A 22722-nucleotide genomic window follows, 5' to 3' on the forward strand; every position below is an offset into this window, starting at 1 on the left:
GACAGGCCACCCCAACATTTGGCAACACACCAGTGTCAGCCTTGGTAGGATAAATCTCCCCAGACTTACCCAACGGCGGTGAACATTCTAAACTAACACGAGTCTCATAAGTGTCCAGTTTAAGGGTATTACACAGAAACACACCACAGGAACATGAATCAAATATGTACTTTATTCATTTACAATAAATTCATAATGTACATCATTCTGATTGGAGCTAAGGGCATACAACTGTCGAACAGTCTACTTGGTTGTGCTCTAGCTCATCTAGTCTTTCCCATAGACTCCTGATCTCCACATTCTGGTCAGCCTGACCGACGTTTGTCAATTTCTCTATCATGGGTGCTACTCATCAGTATCAGACGGAGCTGGACTCGGTTAGCTAGATTTGTGGTGGCTAGTGTGAGCGTTGGCTGAGCCATTCTTTGGCAGGGAGTCGAGCACTGGCATGGTGGGACTGAGTGTGACTGTTGTTGGCTTAGATCCGGGGTTGGGAGTTGGACTTCTAAGATGGCTGGGGTGGCTCATTCTCTATCCTAGTCTTCGATTGTTCTATAGGGCACCTTTTTGGGTCCTCAGTCCGAGGATCAATTGTCGTGGGCACCTACACGGATGGGAGAGTAAGTTGGGGGACTTGTTCATATTGCCCCAGTGCTTTCATCATCATGATTATGCGGTCAAACTTCTGTTGCAGAGCATTGAATTGGACGGGGTCGACCTGGGCTTGTGGCTGAGCCTCCCGCAGAGGGTAGTTGCATTGTAAGCGGGATCCCTGAGATGGGGAACATGCTCCAGAGAAATTGGAAGTGTTCTTAGGCATTCCAATGCTCAAGTCATTTAGGGAGATAGGAGATTTGTCAAGATGAGCTAAGGAGAACAAACTAGTCCAGACTGCGGTGAATGCAAGGGATGCTAAAGTAGGTTGAGAGTCCAAAGTTTTTTACCTTGAGGGGGAGATGCCTTTATATAGTCGAACATTTGTGTTGTAGTCGGATGAGGTCCGCGGGATTTTCGGAATGAGGTCGTTTGCCAATGTTCCCTGGAGGTTCCCTTTTCCCCCGCGAAGCATGTCTCCTGAAGTAGATGTGCTGATGTGGTTTGAGGAGGTCGGCCATAGAGACTAACATGTGGTGGCTTTGGCCGGCTCAGGCACCACCCAAACAAAAGTCATAACCGTATTTAGAACACAAAGAGTAAGAAGCAATGTAAAAAAAGTCGCTTCTCATATTCACAAATGAATGTTAGCAAGGAGTTATTTAGTAAGGGGACATATAAAGAGACCATTAAAATTAAGGAAGAATGCAATGTAAAACTTGAAGATTATTGACATTGCAAGGTGCCAACCATGTGTAGCCCCCCTTCACCTAGGTTGGTAAGGTCTCTTGCTGGTCGTAGCAGAGACTTGGGATCAAATCCCACCCGCACTTTGGGTGGGGGATGGGCTATGCCCCCAGTTGTGTAGCCCTTCAAAAGAAATAATAAAAAGAGAAAAAGATCATTGACATTGAAAATGAGCTACACCCAACTAATCAAACTTGTGTACAAGGTTCATCGGATAACCATATGTTCATTCCCAACTCCATCAGGAACCATATGTGGGTCTCTAGTCCAATTCTAAGTAGAGATGGCAATTTCTACCCTACCCAATGGGTACCTGCCCCTACTCATTCCGCTGGGGCGGGTTTTTTTTTTTTTAAGGGTGGGTTTTGGGGTAAGGACGGGCTTTGGGATTCTATAAGCTATACAAGTATGGGTGGGGTACAGTATTAGACTAAAACCAACCCTCCCCAACCCACATATTGTATGAAAGTATCTAAACTTTATGTATTGGGTATTGAATTTAATAATACTTTGAATTTTATGTGAAGGATAATTAATAGTTTAGTGTTTTTACATGTCTTAATCAAATAATTGGAAATTTTGTTGTTTATTTGTGTTATTTTACTTATTTATTGTTTATATATAACAAGAAATAATGGAAAATTAGATATGGATTCTAAACCTAACCCACCCCTACCCAAGGTTCAAAAATCAATACGATACGCCCCATATCGGGCATATCGTATCGTATCTTTTGGGTCCCGATACGCCTGTTTACAAGTGTTTCGGGACCCTACTGTTTTTTAATGAAAAATATAGGTTAAAAACTCCCCAAAAACCAAAATTTGGAGAAAAAATTAAAAAAAAATCATATTTCCGCATTGAACCATGCCCCTACCCTTGAATGCGGGAAGGGTAGGGTTTTGAATTTTCATGTACAAGAAGGATTTGGATTCTCAAAATCTAACCCGCTACAAGTTTTGGGGCGGGTATGGGTTGGGAGTTGGAATAGGAACAGGGCGGGATGGGGGCAGGTAGTCACTCCCCATCACCGTCCCCGCAAAAATCCTCATCCCCGTCCCCGCCAACAGGGATAAGGTTATCCCCATCCCCATCCTCACGGGGATCCCCACTCCCCATGATCTTTTATAATGCCAACCATTTTGTTTTTGTTTTTTTTATTTTTTTTAAAACATTAAAAGTAAAATAATTAAAATTTACTATCCTATTAAAAAAATTCAAATATATTCAACCATATTTTTAAAAATATTAATATATAGATGTATCCATACATATATACATATATACATATATAAACAGAAGTGCCATAAGGTGGGGATCGAGGTCCTCGGTGGGAAGTGCTCTTCCCATACCTGCCCTGTCCCCGGGATAAAAATTTCTCCATCCACATCCCCATGGCAGAAAAACCATCCCCATCCCTACCCTATTCAAAACAGGTCCTCGTGAGAATCAAGAAAATGAGAAAAATTGCCATCCTATTTGGGAAGTTTAAGAAGGCAGGTAGTAGGGTCTAAAATTTACAACCCTCCCTGAACCCGCCCTGTTTCCCATCCCTAATTGTGATGCTCTATGTTTGTCGATCTAACCATCAAAAAGCGGTAAGTTTTAGTATTATCGCTTGGGTGGTTCCAATAATTGGGATATCAAATTGATGACCAATCAAAGAACAACATTTTCGGCCAATGCCCATTTTGACATAGGGTGGAAATAGGAAATGAAAAGTAACATATTTAATGGAAATAGGTAATGATGGGTGGAAAAGCATTTCAGCGAAAAAAAAACAAAGTTAATGGAAATGTAGAATTTCGTTCATTTTAAGATGTAAACCTTTTAGATCTTAGAAGTCTTGGAGGAGTCAGAACCTGCCACCTATTATTGAATCTCACCATCGTTCTATCACTCATATGCAGTTCAGTTTCCGGGGTTAACATCCATGATGCCATTCAGATTAATTTGGCCAGACTAACATATTAAAGAAAAGGATTATCAAGTTAAGTGGTAATTAATGAGGTATCTGTCTAAAAATTTAATGAGGTGTTCAGAAGTCGACAAATGAAGCCTTTTCACTTAAAAAGGAGGTTTTCATTGTCAATACAAAATGTATAGACCAAGGAAGTCAACTTTCTAAGATTGGAACTTGGAGTCTCTCAATTTGACAGCTTAACACGAAGGTGACTCTTTGCTTCTTATGTTACCCTTCTGATAAATGAATGAAAGAATAGCTGTATTAACAAATTAACATTTCAACTTGAATTCTCAAGAGGAAAGAATGGCCTTGAGTGCATCTTTCACAAAAGGGTATTTAAACGAGAAACCCAACTCAGTAGCTCTTGCAGGAAGCACCTTTTGACCTTCCAGAACCTGCACCCAATTCAATCACTTCTAATCAACCAAAAGTGATTTGAAGAAATTACAGCAGAGATAAACAAAAAATAAAAAAGAGGGAACAGAAGCACTTACCACAGTAGCACCTTCACCAAGGACTGCCTTGAGTGCAAAGTCAGGTACAGGAAGCCATGATGGCCGACCCATGATTTTTCCCAATTGTTCACACAACTCTGCCAGTCGAACAGGATTTGGAGAAGTTCCATTGATGACTCCTAAGGGGATGTTCATTTAGTATGAATTTGAAGAGGAAATTACAATAACTGAAATGTGCCAACAGAAGGCAGCCAGAGGCAGAGCCAGGGATCCATAGGGGGAGGGGTGGGGAGTGGGGGGAGGGACACCAGATTAGGAAATGCCAGTATGCCACATCCTATCATTCCTCCCACATAAACAAGGCACTTTCAGCATTTTGGGGGTCATGCCTCCCATCACCCATCAACCCCTTTGGATCCACTTCAGGAAGGCCCCACCAACTGCAATTGGGCATTTCAGGAATGGCAGGCCATCCATGCATGGAGTTTTGTGTAATGGAACAAATGGCTTTCCCATTAGCAAACGCATTTTCATGCATCAAGGCAAAAAGACAGCAATGAGAATAGTGTTGACCAAATTAATATCAAAACACAAAAACAAGACAATGGAATGAGAAGGTTGTCATGTCCAGCTCCAAGTTGGACATTAATGAAATTCTGTACTAAAGATTGCACCTGCAGAGCTACCCCTCAAATTTGATACGTTATATATAGACTCATTACATCATATACTATGCTAATTTTTGGAATATGTCATGAAGAGTTTAATAATGCCTCATAGATCAATTAATATTCAAACTATAGTACATTTACCTTTATAAGATGGGTTTGATAAAGCTTCATAGATTAAATTCACTATGTCATCCAAATGAATCCAGGAAAACCTACACATAAAAGAAAGCTATTAATTCTATTAGAATAACAGATCAGGAAAAAAAATTGCCTAGGATAAGAAACTGTTAGTGAAGAAGTTTTGCCAGTCAGAACAAAAGAGAAGATAATGATCTCAAAATTAACCAGAATTTTCAATATGTCCGAGTTTTTAATTATTATTTTTTTTCAATTATAAAACTAATTAATGGTTAAATAGCGGAACGGTGTCATTAAATCCTATAAACACTGGATGATAGAAATTAAGTATGTTGTTACCATTGCTTTCCACTTCCCAAGGGTCCACCAGCAAACATCATGAATATAGGGATCATTTTGGCTGTGCACCATAATCAAAGAATTAGGAATTTATGCAGCAACAAAATTAAATGATCCAGAGGACAAAGTTCATCACCAAGCTTATGTACGGAAATCTGGTCAACATTAACTGGTGCTACTAAACAATTACAAGAATAACTTTTGCATGGCATTAATTGCAACAAGAAAATTGCTATAAAAGCATTTCCATGGAAGTAAAATGCAACTATAAAATTGCACTAATAAAATTTGTATATAATTGAAGTTGAATCTAATAATAAGCATGAATTTTATTCTCATTTTTAAACATCTGAAAAATCAAGATTAGCCATAATAAATTCCTGTAGGTAGCATATAGACAATCAATATCATTAATGATGTATATTGCTCATTGATGGAAGCCGTAACTGTCAAGGTGATGCCTAGGCAACAAGGCGCCGTTGGAGGCTCACCTTACCTAATTGCAAAGAAGCTTTGTACATTGTTGAGCAAGAGCAAGTGAAGAGAGGAGAGGAGAAGAGAGAAGAGAGAAGAGTCGTGTGACTGAAAGCCCTCTTGAACATAGGGGGCAAAAGAATGATTTTATTATTTATACTAGTACAATCGAACAATATAAACAGAGGAGAAATTCCAACAGTACCCTTATGGTACTAAACCTGAATACATAAACAACTGTCAACACTCCCCCTCAAGTTGGAGCATAGATATCAATCATGCCCAACTTGTCACAAAGATCATGATGTCTGGAAAGGTTTAAACCCTTTGTAAAGATGTTTGCAAGCTGGTTCTCAGAAGTGACATAGGGGGTACATACTTCGCTTGTGATAACTTTCTCTCTGATAAAATGCTTGTCAACTTCGATGTGCTTTGTTCTATCATGTAGCACTGGATTGGCAGCAATGCTTATAGCTGCTTTGTTATCACAAAATAGAGTTAAAGGTTTGGTCACTAGGAAACCCAACTCCCCCAACAAATTCTTTATCCACATGCCTTCAGCAACCCCGTGGACCATAGCACGATATTCAACTTCAGCACTGGATCTAGCCACCACATTTTGCTTTTTACTCCTCCATGTAACAAGATTCCCTCCTATAAAGGTGCAGTAGCCACTGGTAGACCTTCTGTCACTTTGTGATCCAGCCCAATCTGCATCTGTATAAACTTCAACTTTCAAATGTCCGTGCTTTTGAAATAACAAACCAGTACCCGGATACTTCTTTAGATATCGGAGGATTCTCTCTGCTGCTTCAAGATGAGAAGACCTAGGAGCATGCATGAACTTGAGGACACCCACAGCATATGCAATGTCTGGGCGAGTCATAGAAAGGTATAACAATCTCCCTACAAGCCTCTGAAACTGTTTCACATCCTTGAGAGATTCACCACAGTTGTCACCTAATTTATGGTTGGGGTCAATGGGAGAGTCAATTGGCTTCACCCCCATCTTCCCAGTGTCCTGAAGTAAATCTAGGACATATTTCCTTTGAGAAATGAAGATACCCTTCTTTGATCGGGCGACTTCAATTCCAAGGAAGTATCTGGCAGGTCCTAGATCCTTCACTTCAAACTGAGTGGCAAGAAAAAGTTTCAATTTCTGAATTTCATCCTCCCAATCACCAGTAACAATTAGAGTAGCAATTTTACCTTCTCATTTTTTCACAAATAGTGTGTGATCTGATTGACATTGCCTGTATCCTTTCTACTGAACTGCCACATGGAATCTACTGAACCAAGCTCTTGATGATTGTTTCAGCCCGTATAAGGACTTCTTCAACTTGCACACTTTTTATTCATTGCCTTGGGCTAAAAAACCAGGAGGTTGAATCATGTACACTTCCTCTTCATGGTCACCATTCAAGAATGCATTCTTGATGTCCAGCTGGTGTAAAACCCAATCTAGATTAGCCACAAGAGAGAAAAGGACTCTAATGGAATTCATCTTGGCAACGGGGGCAAAAGTTTCTGCATAATCAACTCCATACACTTGAGTAAATCCCTTTGCCACTAAGCAAGCTTTATACCTTTCCACTGTTCCATCAGCCTTATGCTTGACTGTGAACACCCATTTACATCCAACTAGAACCTTTCCCTTACGAAGATCAACAAGTTCCCATGTGCCATTTTTGTGAAGGGCATTAATTTCTTCCCTCATGGCATTTGTCCATTCAGGAACTAAAAGAGCTTCTGCCACATTCTTAGGGATAGGGACACTGTCAATAGAGGTAAGGAAAGCACGGAATGAGGGTGAAATGTTCTCATAGGAGACAAAGTTGGAAATGGGATGTTTAGTGGTGCACAATCTAACACCCTTCCTGTGAGCAATAGGACGGTCAAGATCATTAGTAGTAGAGGAATCATTTTCAATAGATTCAAGAACATCATTGGGAGCCAAAATACCTGAGTGAGTATGATCCTCCCCCGAGGAGTCTGGTGGCACTGGAGGTACAGCTTCCGGATTCTCTACAGCTCTTGAATTTGGTTGGCCTTTGCGACGACGAGAAAAAACACGAAAAGGTGGAGGGTCAGGGAGAGAAGGAAGTTGAACCAGTTTCTCCTCATGCCTACACTCCCCCTGAGGAGAAACAGGATAGAAAGACTCATCTTCAAAGAAAGAAACATCCATGGAGACATAGAATTTACGAGAAACAGGATCAAAACAACGGTATCCCTTTTGAGTGAAGAAGTAACCAAGAAATATGCAAGGGATAGCACGAGAATCCAATTTCCCACGGGTGGGAGACAGATTTTGGACAAAACACCGGCAACCAAAGACACGAGGAGGAATAGAAAGAAGGGGAGCCTTAGGTAAGTGGAACAAAGAGCAGCTTCAAGCCAAAACCGTTTGGGAACATTCATATGAAGTAGTAAACCCCGAGCCACTTCAAGGAGATGTCGGTTCTTCCGTTCGGCCACACCATTTTGTTGTGGTGTGCGGGCACAAGAGCTACAGTGAAGGGAACCATGCGAAGCAAAAAATTCCATGAGGTCACTATTCTTTTGCATTGTCTGATTGAAAAATTTGGATTTCAGTTTGAAATTGAGTGAAGACCATCCGCTGGAAATCTTGAATGATTTTTGGTACTTCTTCCCTGGTTCGCATCGGGTATACCCAAGTATATCTGGAATAATCATCGATGAGGGTAATGAAATACTTGTAGCCACTCTCAGATGGTAAAGTAACAGGGCCCCACACATCAAAATGAACAATGTGAAACGGAGATTCAGATTTACTGTTTCTTTGAAGAAAATGAGTTCTACAATGCTTACTCAACTGACACGTTTGACAGGAAAAATCAGAAACAGACATTGACTTAAACAGTTCTGGGAATACAACTTTCAAAGACTCAAAAGACAAATGACCAAGACGACAATGCCATAAATAGACTTTTTTCTTACAAGACTGACTCATAGACTCTGTAACATGAAGACCAGCCTTATTCTCCAGCATGTAAAGTCCATCAGCCATACGACCCCCTACCAATCGTCCTCCCCGAGGCTAGATCCTGAATCACACAATGAGAAGGGAAAAAAGTCACTGAGCAATTCAAGGAATTAGTAACACTACTAACAGAGAACAAATTAATGGAAAAATTAGGAACATGAAGAACATCAGAAAGGGTAAGGCCAAGAGGAAGAGAGAGAGTTCCTTGACCAGCTATGGAAGAGTATGATCCATCGGCTAGTCTCACATTGTCTCTTCCAGAAAGAGGGTGATAGGTTTGAAAGTAAGAGGACGAACCAGTCATATGTTTTGATGCTGCAGAATCAATGATCCATGGAGAGTCAGGGGTGTGAGAAGCAACATGGAAAGCAGTGGCAGGGTTACCTGACGTGGATGTAAATGAGGTTGAGGGAGGAGCATCCATCTGACGAATTGCTCTACCATAGAGCTCTAAATGGTCACGGAAGGAATTCATAATGTTCTCCCTCGGGTCAGGTCCAGTGAGATGTGTCTGAGTCACAGTAGAAATGGGGGCCTGATTCTCCCGCGTAGCCATGTTGGCCATGTGATGTTTCTTTGTATTTTGCTGTCCGTACTTCTTATTCACCTCTAAACCTTGCTTCTTAGTCAGATCTTGAGCCCATTTTGGTTTCCCATGAAGATCCCAACAAGTATCTTTGGTGTGTCGGGGTTTCTGGCAATGAGTGCACCACAATTTTTCCTTATCTTCTGTTTTTTTCTGGAGATCTCCTTTCCGGGAAGATCCCACACCAGTAGATACACCCCCTTTTGCAACCAACACAACAGCATCCCCACCAGGGCTGTTCATCAAATTTCTCCTGCTTTCTTCAGACTGTACAAGAGCATAGACTTCCTGAACGAATGGGAGATCCTTAGAGCTGAGAATCTGAACCCTGATAGATTCATACATAGGATTCAGACCATGTAAGAATGCAAACACCCTTTGCTGGGAGACAAGCTGTTTGTACTTCTTAGCATCCTCATCACACTTCCAATCCACACTCTGGTAGTGATCCAACTCCTTCCAAACAGATGTTAAGTCAGAGTAATAGACCGATAAACACCTCTCCCCCTGTCTATAAGTAGAAGATGTTGCCTGCAGTTGATAAATTTTGGCATAGTGTCGCAATTCTGAATATGTAGACTTTGCTTGTTCCTAGATTTCATTCGCAGTTTCAGCCCACATGAAATTCTTCCTGATTTGAGGTTGCATGGAAACCAAGAGCCAGGACATAACAATACTGTTCTCCTGATTCCATCTATCATATTCAGCACTCCCGGAGGATGGTTCTTTTATCCTCCCATTAATATAGCCTATCTTCCCCCTTGCAGTGATGTATAATTTGATCCCTCTTGACCACTCCAGGTAATTTAAACCGTCAAGAGGGACAACAGCCATAAGAACGGATAGGTCACCCCCACCCATTCCATTCAGCATTGAGGAAACTCCAGATGTGGCTGAATCTTCACTGCCCATGATATCTGAATAAAAAAAAATTGAAACAACAACCAAAAAGGTACAGCCATACAAGGCTATTTCAGAGATAGGTCCTTCTGACCACCGGTTTCACTGAGAGCAAAAAAAGAGCACTGCTGTTGCAGTACAAGAACAGGTCCTTCTGACCTACAGTTTCACTGAGAACAAACAACAAACTGAACACTGCTATTGCAGTACAAGAACAAGTCCTTCTGACCTACAGTTTCACTAAGAACAAACAACAAACTGAACACTGCTGTTGCAGTACTGAAACAGGTCCTTCTGACCTATGGTTTCACTGAAACAAGTTTGCACACTGCTGTTGCAGTACAGGAACAGGTCTGAATGACCTAATTAGTAGGCCTGATAGCTAACCAGTCAAGGAGATCAATAGGGTAGCCGAACAGTCAATCAATAAGATTAATATTGAGCAGACAATCAATCGGCTAAACAGACCATCAACAGTCCACAATACCAACAAAAAAAAAGGTTTGAATACAGTTATTGTGTTAAGGAATACAGTCACTTAACAGTAGGGCAGCCGAACAGTTCATCAAACAGTAGGCAGTCGAACAGACAACAGTAGGGTAGCCGAAAAGTTCATCAAACAGTAGGCAGCTGAACAGACAAGGATGATAGTACCTCTTTTAGTTTCAGATGACAGTCTCCCTTATGGTAAACCAGAACTCCTTGACTGTAAACCAGAACTCCTGCGAATCCTCAAACAATAGGTAGCCGAACAGAAGATGAGCAATACTTCTTTTAGTTTCAAATGATAGCCTTTCTGAAGACAGACACCCTCTACAAACTGCAAACAATAGTCTCTCTACAGTCGAGCAGACAGGAGGAGCAATTTCTGGGCTGGAAGACGAAAAGACTCTGTAACTTCTGGGTCGAACTGATTTCACCAGATTAGGAGTTCGATTGGAGACAGCATTGGATGCAACAGTAGTTAGCTTGACATCACCCTTCAGGCCTGGACGACTTGCTCTGATACCATGTTGAGCAAGAGCAAGTGAAGAGAGGAGAGGAGAAGAGAGAAGAGAGAAGAGAGGTGAGTCGTGTGACTGAAAGCCCTCTTGAACATAGGGGGCGAAAGAATGATTTTATTATTTATACTAGTACAGTCGAACAATATAAACAGAGGAGAAATTCCAACAGTACCCTTATGGTACTAAACCTAAATACATAAACAACTGTCAACATACATTGTGTTACAAAATACTTTTATATTCTTAATCTTTTTGGATTATAATTATAAAATAGACATTATTAAACTAAAATATTCATTTTGTGTGTTTATATACTAATTTCTTTTTATTAGTTTCTTATTTGTTAGGGTTTAATCAACACAAAAATTGCTAAATGCTGTTTTGAACCCTCAAAGACTTCAAAACCTGAACCATTGAGTAAGGAAGAACTTAAAATTTTGTCTAATCAACACATTTTCTTCTTCTTCCACCTTTTCTTTCTTATTTTCCTATAACAAAAACATGGGTTCAGCCCCTATATATATATATATATATATATTGAATTTTCTTTTCTTTCTTCTTTTCTTTTTTTCTCATGAATACATCAATTTTCTATACTTCAACATGAAATTTATACTTTTTGTTAGCGTAGGGGTATTTCTGTCTTTATACCTAGATTAATGTTGCTGATCTGTAATGTTGTGTTGGAACAGTGCTCCTAACTTAAATAAGGGCTCATATGTCTTTTCAATCAGTTTTAATAATATAAGTTTTGTCTGGCCGACTGGGAGAAGGTGATGTTGAGACTTCCAGTTCGAACCAGAATTTCCCCTTCTCTTTCTCTCTTTCTTCCACCTTTCTACCTAACCGATCTCAGACAAATAGAATTCTAAGGCAGGCCGAATCATAACTTGGTATCAGAGCTGATTGAATCTGCCTAGATTTCTATTCTCTGTGCACCCTATCTAGGGTTTCTCCTTTTTTTTTTCTGCATTCGACTGGAGATAAGGGAAAGGGCTGAAAAGAAGTGATCGCCCACCACAGGTCGTGTGTGGTCGGTTGTTGTGGTTTCTAAGATCGCCCTCCCCTAATCGATGAAGAATAGAGGGCCGATCTGTGTGGTGCAGTGGCTGTCGTGTGTGGACTGATTTCCTGCTCGTGTGGTTGTTACTTTAGTGATAAGGTAAGAGATCTCAGTGCATGATATCTATTATGGATCAAATAGGAAGTGTGTTTCAGACCATATGCTAGGGTTTCAGATAGTAATGTGCTAGGGTTTATGCTGGTTTTCGTGTATTTCGAAGGAAGAGTTATAATCATATAGTGGTGAGATTTCAGGTAGTCGTAGGAGTAGGGTTTGTGGTGTAAAGAGCACACTTTTCAGCAATAACAAGTGCTGAAACCAGTGTGACGGGTGTGATCTGGTTGTGTGCAGTGTGCAGAATTCAGTGGTAATAGAATTCAGCAAGTGTGCAGAATCAGTGATAACATAATGGGAGATAACAGTGATTGTAAACCTAGTGTGATGGTGCCTACAGACTACCTGAATGTTTAGACCTCCATTAAACTAAATGGAGAGAATTATGTGCCTTGGGCTAAATCCGTCGAAGTCTTTCTGAAGGCAAAGAAGAAGGTAAAATACATAAGAGAGGAGAAACCCTCCACTGACTCTCACGAGTATGCTCAGATCATCACATCGTTGTGGAATAGTATGGAACCCTGGATTAGTGTAAACTTCATGTTTCTTGACACTGCCAAAGATGTGTGGAACCATGCGAAAAAATTGTATTCGGGTCAGGACAATACAACCAGAGTGTATCAGTTGTATCAAGAGTACTTTAACCTGCAACAGGGCAATCAGAGTCTTGAGAAGTACTATGCCAACATGAGAAACATACGTAATCAGAGTCTTGAGAAGTACAGGGCAATCTGTTGCTGTCTTCAGCAGCAACAGAGAGAACAACTTGATGTGACTAGATTTTTGGTGGGACTGAAGTCTGAATATGAACCAGTACCGGCTCAGATATTAGGAGGATCAGCTCTTCCCTCCTTAGAAGAGGTATTTGCTCGACTCCGAAGGATTTCTATCGGATCTACTGAGAACTCTAATATCTCAAATAGATCTGCCTTTGCTGTATCGAGAGGCCGTGGTACTCGAGGTGGAGCTAGGAGAGCTCAGTCTGGCCGTGGTGGTGGTAGTGGTTTTGTGTATGGCCGAAGTGGCAATGGTGGGCCTACTTATAATCGTGGTGGTGGTCGTACTAGTGGCAGAGATTCAGGGGGAGCCCGTGGTAGAGGACGTGGCTCAGGCCCGAGGAAGTGCACTCATTGTGGTATGGATGGACATACCATTAACTATTGTTATGATCTACATGGTCCACCCTCAACCTGGGTCAATCATGCCGCGACCGGTGACTCAAGCTCCAGCTCCACCCTCAACCTAGGCCAATCATGTTGCGACCGGTGACTCAAGCTCCAGCTTTAGACAGGAGAATCATTCATCTGATCAGATACCTCCTACACCCACAGATGGTCACGTGAAGGAGATGGTGAGTGTTCCCCGTGATGAATATGAGAGGTTTATCCAATCACAGCAGAACACGACGACTTTTGCTCACTCAGGTATGGCTTGTCTGGCATCCACACCCAATCCCTGGATTATGGACTCTGGAGCCTCCGATCACATGACTGGAACTCCACGTGTGTTTTCTTCCTTATCTCATTGCTCAACATCACAATCTGTCACCCTTGCTAATGGTTCCACATCCTCAATTTGTGGTGTTGGTAATGTTGACCTAGATCCTGTATCCCTCTCCTCAGTTTTGTATGTTCCTAAACTGCCTTTTAATCTTATGTTTGTCAGTAAGTTTACAAAATCACTTAACTGCTCCATTACCTTTTATCCTCCTATGTGTGTTTTTCAGGATCTCAAGACGGGGATAAGATTGGTGGAGGGCATGAAGCTGGTGGACTGTATTATCTTGACGGTGGTGGTGGTAGAACTTCAACAGCTCTCCAGTCATCCCTTTCTTCTCTCCAGTGGCACTACCGATTTGGTCATCCGTCGCTAAAAGTCTTGAAGTCTTTGGTTCCGTCCTTGAGTCAGCTTTCTGTTTTGGATTGTGAGTCATGTCAGTTTGGGAAACACCATCGTGTTCCCTTTAGTTCTAGGGTTGATAACTGTTAGAATGCTCGAGTCAGGGGTATTTTGGTCATTCTGGTGTATCTTATTGAAAGTGAAATGTCTATTGTATCCGAGTTTAAGTTATGTGTCCCATCTTCTATGAGGGACAAAATTGTCTTTCTTGTAACTCAAGTTTTTCATGAATAAAAATCAAGTGGGTCGGCTAGGAGAGGTACTTTTGTACACCCTCTCTTCTAGTCTAGCCGAATACTTTTCTCCTCTCCTTCTTCTTTCTCTTTTCTTTCTTCTTTCTTCTTTCTTCTTCTCTACTTTGACCTAGAAACAACTAGGGTTTATTCACATGGTATCAGAGCATTAAGGTCTGGTGTTCATTTTTTTCTTGCTGTTGTCTTCTTCCTGGGTTCACCGCCAGCTTCACAGTAGGTTTCTTCATCCTACAGCTGATCTGATTGAAGACTCGATAAAGGGCTGAAAAGGAGTTGTCGTTTTGAGGGCCTGGAGGTGAGAATGCCTCTGGCCGGTGCTGTGGTGGTCATTGAAGTGGTATACTAGACCCTCTATTCAGTGTACGAAGAGGGCTGGTCGTATACAGGTATGGACACTGCTGTCGTGTGTTCAGAAATGGACTGTGAATGCTGATTTTTTCTTGTGTGCATCAAAAGTTAGTTGTTGTGGTGCTGGGTGAAACTGATACACATATCAGTCATTTTTTTTGTGTTTTCTTGCTCACATGTGTGCTGAAAGAAGAGTGGTAGACTGCTGATGTCCACGACAGCAGTGGTGTGGTGTTGATTGTGTTGTGGTGGCTGGCATATCTATGTTTTTTTTAAATGCTTAAAAGTGAACCCCTAGACCTTGTGTGTAATCAGTTCTGCAGTTTGCAGAACAAGTGTTCGGTGAAATGACTGAGTAATTTTAGTAGTGGTGTGTTGGTGGTAAATGGTCCTGCAATGTGCAGTCCAAGTGTTTGATGTATTGACAGAATGATTTCAGCTTTAGAGTGTAGTGTGTAATGTGCAGTTGAAGAAAGTGGGTTGGTGGTATTGTAAGTGAGATAAGTCTTGTGACAAGTGTGAGATTGTGGTGTATATTCAGAGGAGACATAATTGAGATGGCTTCAACTGTAGTTGGGAATGACAACAAAACAGGCATCATGCTCTCTTCAGATTATCTAAGTGTTCAAATGACATCCATCAAGTTGAATGGTGAGAACTATATACCATGGGCAAAATCTGTGGAGGTGTTCTTGAAGGCCAAGAGGAAAGTAAAACATGTGAGGGAAGAGAAACCTTCCTCTGATTCTCCTGGGTTCAGTGATTGGGAACAAGATGATGCACAGATAATGACATGGCTTTGGAACAGCATGGAACCAAAGATTAGTGTGAACTTCATGTTCCTAGATACAACTAAAGAGATCTGGGATCATACTAAAAAGTTGTACTCTGGACAAGACAACACAACTAGGATATATCAGTTATACCAAGAGTACTTCAATTTGAAGCAAGGAAGTCAAAGCTTAGAAGAGTATTATGCAAGTTTGAGAAACATCCGCAATGAGCTAAATGTGTATCACCCTCTCACATCAGATGTCCAGATCCAACAACAGCAACGTGAACAACTTGATGTGACTAGGTTTCTTGTGGGCTTGAAGGCTGAGTATGAGCCTGTCAGAGCACAGATATTGGGGGGATCAGCTCTCCCCTCACTTGAAGAAGTTTTTGCCCGTCTTAAGAGGACATCCATTGAGCCAGTGGAACATTCCTCCTTCTCTGATAGATCTGGTTTGGTAGTGGCTAAAGGGAGTAGTCGTGGAAGTAGAAGTGGTGGTGGCAGCAGTGGCCCTCCAAGCAACCGTGGTGGACACATGTTTAACCGGGCCAGTGGCTGGACTGGAGGCCGTGAGTCAGGGGGAGGCCGTGGAAAAGGAAGGGGTAATGCTCAGAGAAAATGTACACATTGTGGCTTAGAGGGGCACACAGTTAATTTCTGCTATGATTTGCGTGGTCCACCTAACACTTGGGCTAACCATGTTACATCTAAGAGTAGTAGCACAATTACTGAAGGCCAGCAAACTGCACCAACCGCCTCCACACCCACTTGTGCTTCCGAGCAGGAAATGGTGAGTGTACCACGAGCAATATATGAGCAGTTCCTTCGAACATCTCAGCAGAACACAGCTACACTTACCCATTCAGGTATGACTTCTTTAGCTTCCAAAGCCTCACCCTAGATCATTGATTCTGGTGCCTCAAACCATATGTCTGGGACTCCTGATGTATTTTCTTCCCTTTCTCGCACCTCTACATCTCAGACAGTTACACTTGCTAATGGTTCTACATCTCCTATTTGTGGTGTTGGTGATGTTGATCTCTCCTCATTGTCTTTAGCATCTGTTTTATATGTTCCCAAGTTCCCTTTTAACCTTATGTCTGCTAGTAGATTAACCAAGTCCCTTAATTGTTCTATAACCTTCTATCCTTCTTCTTGTGTGTTTCAGGATCTCAAGACGGGGACGAAGATTGGTGGAGGGCATGAAGCCGGTGGTTTGTATTACCTTGATGGTGGTGGCCCTCCAGTGGCTTTTCAGTCGTCTCTTACTCCTCTTCAATGGCACTGCAGACTTGGTCATCCCTCTCTCAAGGCTTTGAAGCTGCTAGTTCCTTCCTTGAGTCATCTTTCATCATTAGATTGTGAGTCATGTCAGTTGGGAAAACATCATCGAGTCTCATTTAGTCCAAGAATTGATAGTCGTGTCTCAAGTCCTTTTGCTTTAGTTCATTCTGATGTATGGGGTCCAGTTAAAGTGGTGTCATACAATGGGTTTAAGTATTTTGTAATCTTTGTTGATGACTTTTCAAGGATGACATGGATCTATCTTATGAAAGATCGTAGTGAATTGTTCTCTATTTTTCAGAAATTTCATGCTGAAATACGCACTCAGTTTGGTGTTAATATGAAAATACTTCGCTCCGATAATGCCAAAGAATACATCTCCTCATCATTTCAGCAATACCTAGAACATCATGGAATAATTCATCAAACTTCTTGTGCCTACACCCCACAACAAAACGGTGTAGCTGAACGGAAAAATAGACATCTTCTTGAAACTGCTCGGTCCTTGATGATCAATATGCATGTCCCAAAGCACTTTTGGAGTGATGCTGTTCTTACATCCTGTTTTTTGATAAATCGGATGCCCATGTCAATCCTTGGAAGTCAATCCCCTTTCTCCGTGTTGTTTCCCACTTTGTCTCCCTTTCCTCTCACCCCAAGAGTCTTTGGTTGTGTTTGTTTTGTTCAGCACTTGGGGCCTGGAGTAGACAAGCTAGATGCTCGGGCTACGAAGTGTATTTTTCTTGGCTACTCAAGGACTCAGAAAGGGTACACGTGTTATAACCCTAAGTTTCATAAATCGTTTGTGTGCTCGGATGTCACCTTCTTTGAATCAGTTCCTTTTTTCTCTAATGCCGGGGTCTCTTCTTCTCCCTCTGTGGTTCCTCTTCCTGTTCCGGTTGTGGACCCCCTTCCCGTAGCTCCCACTCCTACTGCAGATGCACATCATATGCCAGTTACTACAGAGAGGCCGCCAATTACTCAAGTGTATACTCGCAGATGTGCTTCGGCTCCTCCTCCACTTCAACACCCGTCGATAGATCCTGCTACTGCTCCTTCTCCCTCAGATCTTCATCTCCCTATTGCTTTGCGGAAAGGTAAACATATTTGTACTTCTCATCCCATTCCAGACTATGTTTCCATTGCTCACCTTTCTGCTTCCCATTGCAAGTTTATATCATTACTCTCTTCGGTTCCCATTCCCAAGTCTGTACAGGAAGCCCTTGCCTCTCTAGGGCGGCGGCAAGCCATGGAAGAAGAACTCTCTACTCTACAACATAATCATACGTGGGAACTCACCACCCTTCCTCCTGGTAAGCACACTGTTGGGTGTAAATGGGTCTATATAGTGAAGCATCTTCCTGATGGCAGTGTGGAACGATTGAAGGCACGGTTAGTGGCCAAGGGCTATTCTCAGTTATATGGTGTGGACTATATGGAGACATTCTCTCCTGTGGCTAAAATTGGTTCAGTTCGGGTGTTGATCTCATTGGCTACTATGTATGATTGGCCTCTCCTACAACTTGACATCAAAAATGCCTTCCTACATGGTGATCTTGTTGAGGAGGTGTATATGGAGCAACCACCAGGGTTTGTTGCTCAGGGGGAGGCTGGTAAGGTGTGCAGGCTCAAAAAGGCAATCTATGGACTGAAACAATCTCCTCGTGCATGGTTCGGCAGGTTCAATGAAGTGGTGAAGGCCTTTGGGATGAAACAGTGTCAGGTTGATCATTCCGTGTTTAGCTATAACTCGAAAGATGGAAAAATCTTGCTAGTCGTGTATGTGGATGATATTGTCATAACTGGAAGTGATAGCAATGGAATTGACAGGCTGAAAAAATTCTTACAGGACCACTTCAATACGAAAGATCTGGGGAAGCTAAAGTATTTCTTAGGAATAGAAGTTGCGAGGTCAAAACAAGGGATCAACCTATGTCAGAGGAAATATGTTCTTGATCTACTTGAAGAAACAGGGTTGTTAGGTGCTAAACCAGTAGAGACTCCTATGGAACTCAATGCCAAGTTAAGTGTGGATGCAAGTGAAGAGTTTGATGATCCTGGAAGATACAGAAGGTTGGTGGGAAAGTTGAACTACCTGACCATTACCCGACCAGATATATCATTTGTTGTGAGTGTGGTGAGTCAGTTTATGCAACATCCCCGGGTTCCTCACTGGGAAGCTGTTCTGAGAATTGTTAGGTACCTAAAGGGTGCTCCAGGTCGTGGTTTGTTATACCAAAAAGGAGGACCTCTTGAGATAGTAGGGTACACAGATGCTGATTGGGCTAGCTCTATATCAGACAGGAGGTCAACCACAAGGTATTGTACCTTCCTGGGTGGCAATCTTGTAACTTGGAAGAGCAAGAAGCAAACAGTGGTGGCAAGAAGTAGTGCGAAATCAGAGTACAGGGCTATGGCCCATACCACATGTGAACTAGTATGGCTGAAGAACCTACTACAGGAGATGGGTTTCTCAATTGACAAACCCATGAAACTATACTGTGATAACCAAGCTGTTGTTCACATCTCATCCAATCCTGTCTTCCATGAAAGAACTAAACATATTGAGGTGGATTGTCACTTTGTGAGAGAGAAAGTGATAAGTGGGGTAATAACTACATCTCATGTGAGCTCAGGAAATCAGTGGGCAGATATCTTCACAAAAGGATTGTCTCGGGGAAGAATAGATTACATTTGTAAAAAGCTGGGACTATATGATATATACTCTCCAGCTTGAGGGGGAGTGTTAGAATGCTCGAGTCAGGGGTATTTTGGTCATTCTGGTGTATCTTATTGAAAGTGAAATGTCTATTGTATCTGAGTTTAAGTTATGTGTCCCATCTTCTATGAGGGACAAAATTGTCTTTCTTGTAACTCAAGTTTTTCATGAATAAAAGTCAAGTGGGTCGGCTAGGAGAGGTACTTTTGTACATCCTCTCTTCTAGTCTGGCCGAATACTTTTCTCCTCTCCTTCTTCTTCTTCTTTCTCTTTTCTTTCTTCTTTCTTCTTCTCTACTTTGACCTAGAAACAACTAGGGTTTATTCACAATAACCGTGTGTCGAGTCCTTTTTCTTTAATTCATTCAGATGTTTGGGGTCCTTATAAAGTGGTCATATAATGGATACAGATATTTTGTCATTTTTGTAGATGATTTTTCAAGGATGACATGGCTCTATCTAATGAAAGAAAGAAGTGAATTGTTTACCATTTTTCAGAAATTTTATGCTGAGATTCGTAACCAATTTGGTACCCACACCAAAGTTTTCCATTCTGATAATGGCCGCGGATATTTATTCTCATCATTTCAGGAATACCTGGACCAACACAGCATTATACATCAGACCTCATGTACCTACACCCCACAACAAAACGGGGTGGCTGAGAGAAAGAATCACCATCTCCTGGAAACAGCAAGATCCCTCATGCATCACATGCATGTTCCCAAACCCTTTTGGAGTGATGTAGTGCTTACCTCGTGCTTTCTGATTAATCGGATGCCCACGTTCATCCTTGATGGTCATTCTCCGTTTCAGGTCTTGTTTCCCGCTTTGTCTCAGTTTCATCTTACGCCGAGGGTATTTGGGTGTGTCTGCTTCGTCCATAATCTGGGTCCCGGGAATGACAAGTTCGATGCCCGTTCTCTTAAGTGCAACTTCCTTGGCTATTCTCAGACCCAGAAAGGGTATAGGTGTTACCATCCTAGTTCTCGACGGTCCTTTGTGTGTGTTGATGTCACCTTCTTTGAGTCTACTCCGTTCTTTTTGGGGTCCGGTGATGCTTCTTCCTCCTCATCACCTCCTCCTCTTCCACTTCCCGTTGTCGACCCTCTTCCCTTGGTTCCAGCCGTGACCAAACCCTTGCCTCCGGTGCCACCACCTGTTGAACGCCCACCTATCCGTCATGTGTATACACATCGCTCACGCGTACCAGCTACTACTCCTCCGACTACATCTCTGTCGACGGATCCGGCACCAGACCCGCACTCAGCATCTGTGCTTGACCTCCCCATTGCTTTGCGGAAAGGTAAACGCACTTGCACCCTTCATCCTATTTCTAATTATGTTTCACTTACTCACCTTTCTGCTTCCCATCGCCAGTTTGTCACCTTGTTATCATCAGTTGTTGTCCCTAAGGATGTCCAGGAAGCCCTTGCCTCTCCAGGGTGGTGTCGAGCCATGGAAGAAGAACTCTCTGCCCTTCATCATAATCATACTTGGAACCTCACTGCTCTTCCTCCTGGGAAGCAAGCTGTTGGTTGTAAATGGGTTTATACAGTTAAGTATCTGCCTAATGGTAGTGTTGAACGCCTAAAAGCGCGATTGGTTGCAAAAGGGTACTCCCAAACCTATGGTATTGACTACACAGAGACCTTCTCACCGGTTGCTAAGATAGGGTCAGTTCGTGTTGTGATCTCTCTTGCAGCCATGTATGAGTGGCCACTATATCAGCTTGATATCAAGAATGCCTTTTTGCATGGTGACTTACTTGAGGAAGTCTACATGGAGCAACCTCTAGGGTTTGTTGCTCAAGGGGAGGATGGTAAAGTGTGCAGACTAAGGAAGGCTATATATGGGCTTAAACAGTCTCCTCGAGCATGGTTTGGTAGGTTCAATGAGGTGGTAAAGAAATTTGGTATGAAACTGTGCAAAGTTGACCATTTTGTATTTAGTCATGACTCTCCGGGAGGAAAAATACTGTTGGTGGTGTATGTAGATGATATTGTTATTACTGGAAATGATAACATGGGTATTGACAGGCTGAAGACTTATCTGCAAGATCATTTTTAGACAAAGGATCTTGGTAAGCTGAAATACTTCTTGGGGATAGAGGTAGCAAGATCCAAGTATGGTATTAACCTGTGCCAGAGAAAATATGTGCTTGATTTGCTGGAAGAAACAGGCTTGTTGGGTGCCAAACTAGATGAAACACCCATGGACACAAATACCAAGCTAAGCAGTGATATGGGTCAAGTGTTTGAAGACCCTGGCAGATACTGACGACTTGTGGGCAAACTAAACTACCTAACCATTACTAGACCAGACATCTCATTTGCAGTTAGTGTGGTAAGCCAGTTCATGCAAAACCTCTGATTCCTCATTGGAATGCAGTTCTGAGAATTGTGAAGTATCTAAAAGGGGCTCCGGGTCGCGGTTTGATATACAAGAGTGGCGGAAAACTTGAAATAGAAGGGTATTCTGATGCTGACTGGGCCGGTTCTATGTCTGATAGGCGGTCTACTATAGGCTATTGCACTTTCCTAGGGGGTAATCTGGTGACATGGAAAAATAAGAAGCAGACGGTTGTGGCAAGAAGTAGTGCAGAAGCAGAATATAGGGCTATGGCGCACACCGCTTGTGAATTAGTGTGGCTAAGGAACCTTCTACAAGAAGTAGGGTACAACATCAACACTCCAATGAAGCTCTATTGTGATAATCAGGCTGCAGTTCATATTTCCTCTAATCTGGTGTTTCATGAAAGAACCAAGCACATTGAAGTTGACTGCCACTTTGTGAGGAAGAAGGTGTTGAATGGAGAACTAGACACTACACATGTTAATATAGGAAATCAATGGGCTGACTTATTTACAAAAGGCTTGAGTCAGGGAAGAGTGGACTACATATGTAACAAGCTGGGAGTATATGATATATACTCACCAGCTTGAGGGGGAGTGTTAGCGTAGGGGTATTTATGTCATTATACCTAGATTAATGTTGTTGATCTGTAATGTTGTGTTGGAACCAGTGCTCCAAACTTAAATAAGGGCACATGTGTCTTTTCAATCAGTTTTAATAATATAAGTTTTGTCTGGCCGACTGGGAGAAGGTAATGTTGAGACTTCCAGTTCGAACGAGAATTTTCCCTTATCTCTTTCTCTCTTTCTTCCACCTTTCTACCTCTTTCTACCTAACCGATCTCAGATAGATAGAATTCTAGGGCAGGCCGAATCATAACACTTTTCTTATGAAAATTATGGATAATTATTAAGGAAATATAGTTATGGAACCCAGGGAACTACCCTAGGATATATTTTTACATATAAAAATCCATCGCCTAGGTGGACACCTAGGCAACTAGGCGAAAAGGCACCCCTTGTTGCCTAGCC

At 42.0% G+C, this 22722-nt stretch overlaps 1 protein-coding gene across 1 annotated transcript in view; it reads right to left on the reverse strand.

Annotated features, from left to right (window-relative positions):
- Positions 1 to 3386: 3386 nt before the first annotated feature.
- The window catches only part of SULA (NAD(P)-binding Rossmann-fold superfamily protein), a 36701-nt gene continuing 17365 nt past the window's right edge, over positions 3387 to 22722 (reverse strand). The window contains exons 10-13 of the mRNA XM_010265600.3: positions 4911 to 4971; positions 4575 to 4645; positions 3802 to 3941; positions 3387 to 3702 (exon numbers count right to left, since the gene is read on the reverse strand). Coding sequence (XP_010263902.1) covers positions 3598 to 3702; positions 3802 to 3941; positions 4575 to 4645; positions 4911 to 4971 — 377 coding nt within the window. The 3' untranslated portion in view covers positions 3387 to 3597. The remainder of the gene's footprint in view (positions 3703 to 3801; positions 3942 to 4574; positions 4646 to 4910; positions 4972 to 22722) is intronic.

This window comes from Nelumbo nucifera, chromosome 6 (assembly GCF_055504915.1).
Source record: "Nelumbo nucifera cultivar China Antique chromosome 6, China Antique-T2T, whole genome shotgun sequence".
Taxonomy (NCBI): Eukaryota; Viridiplantae; Streptophyta; class Magnoliopsida; order Proteales; family Nelumbonaceae; genus Nelumbo; species Nelumbo nucifera.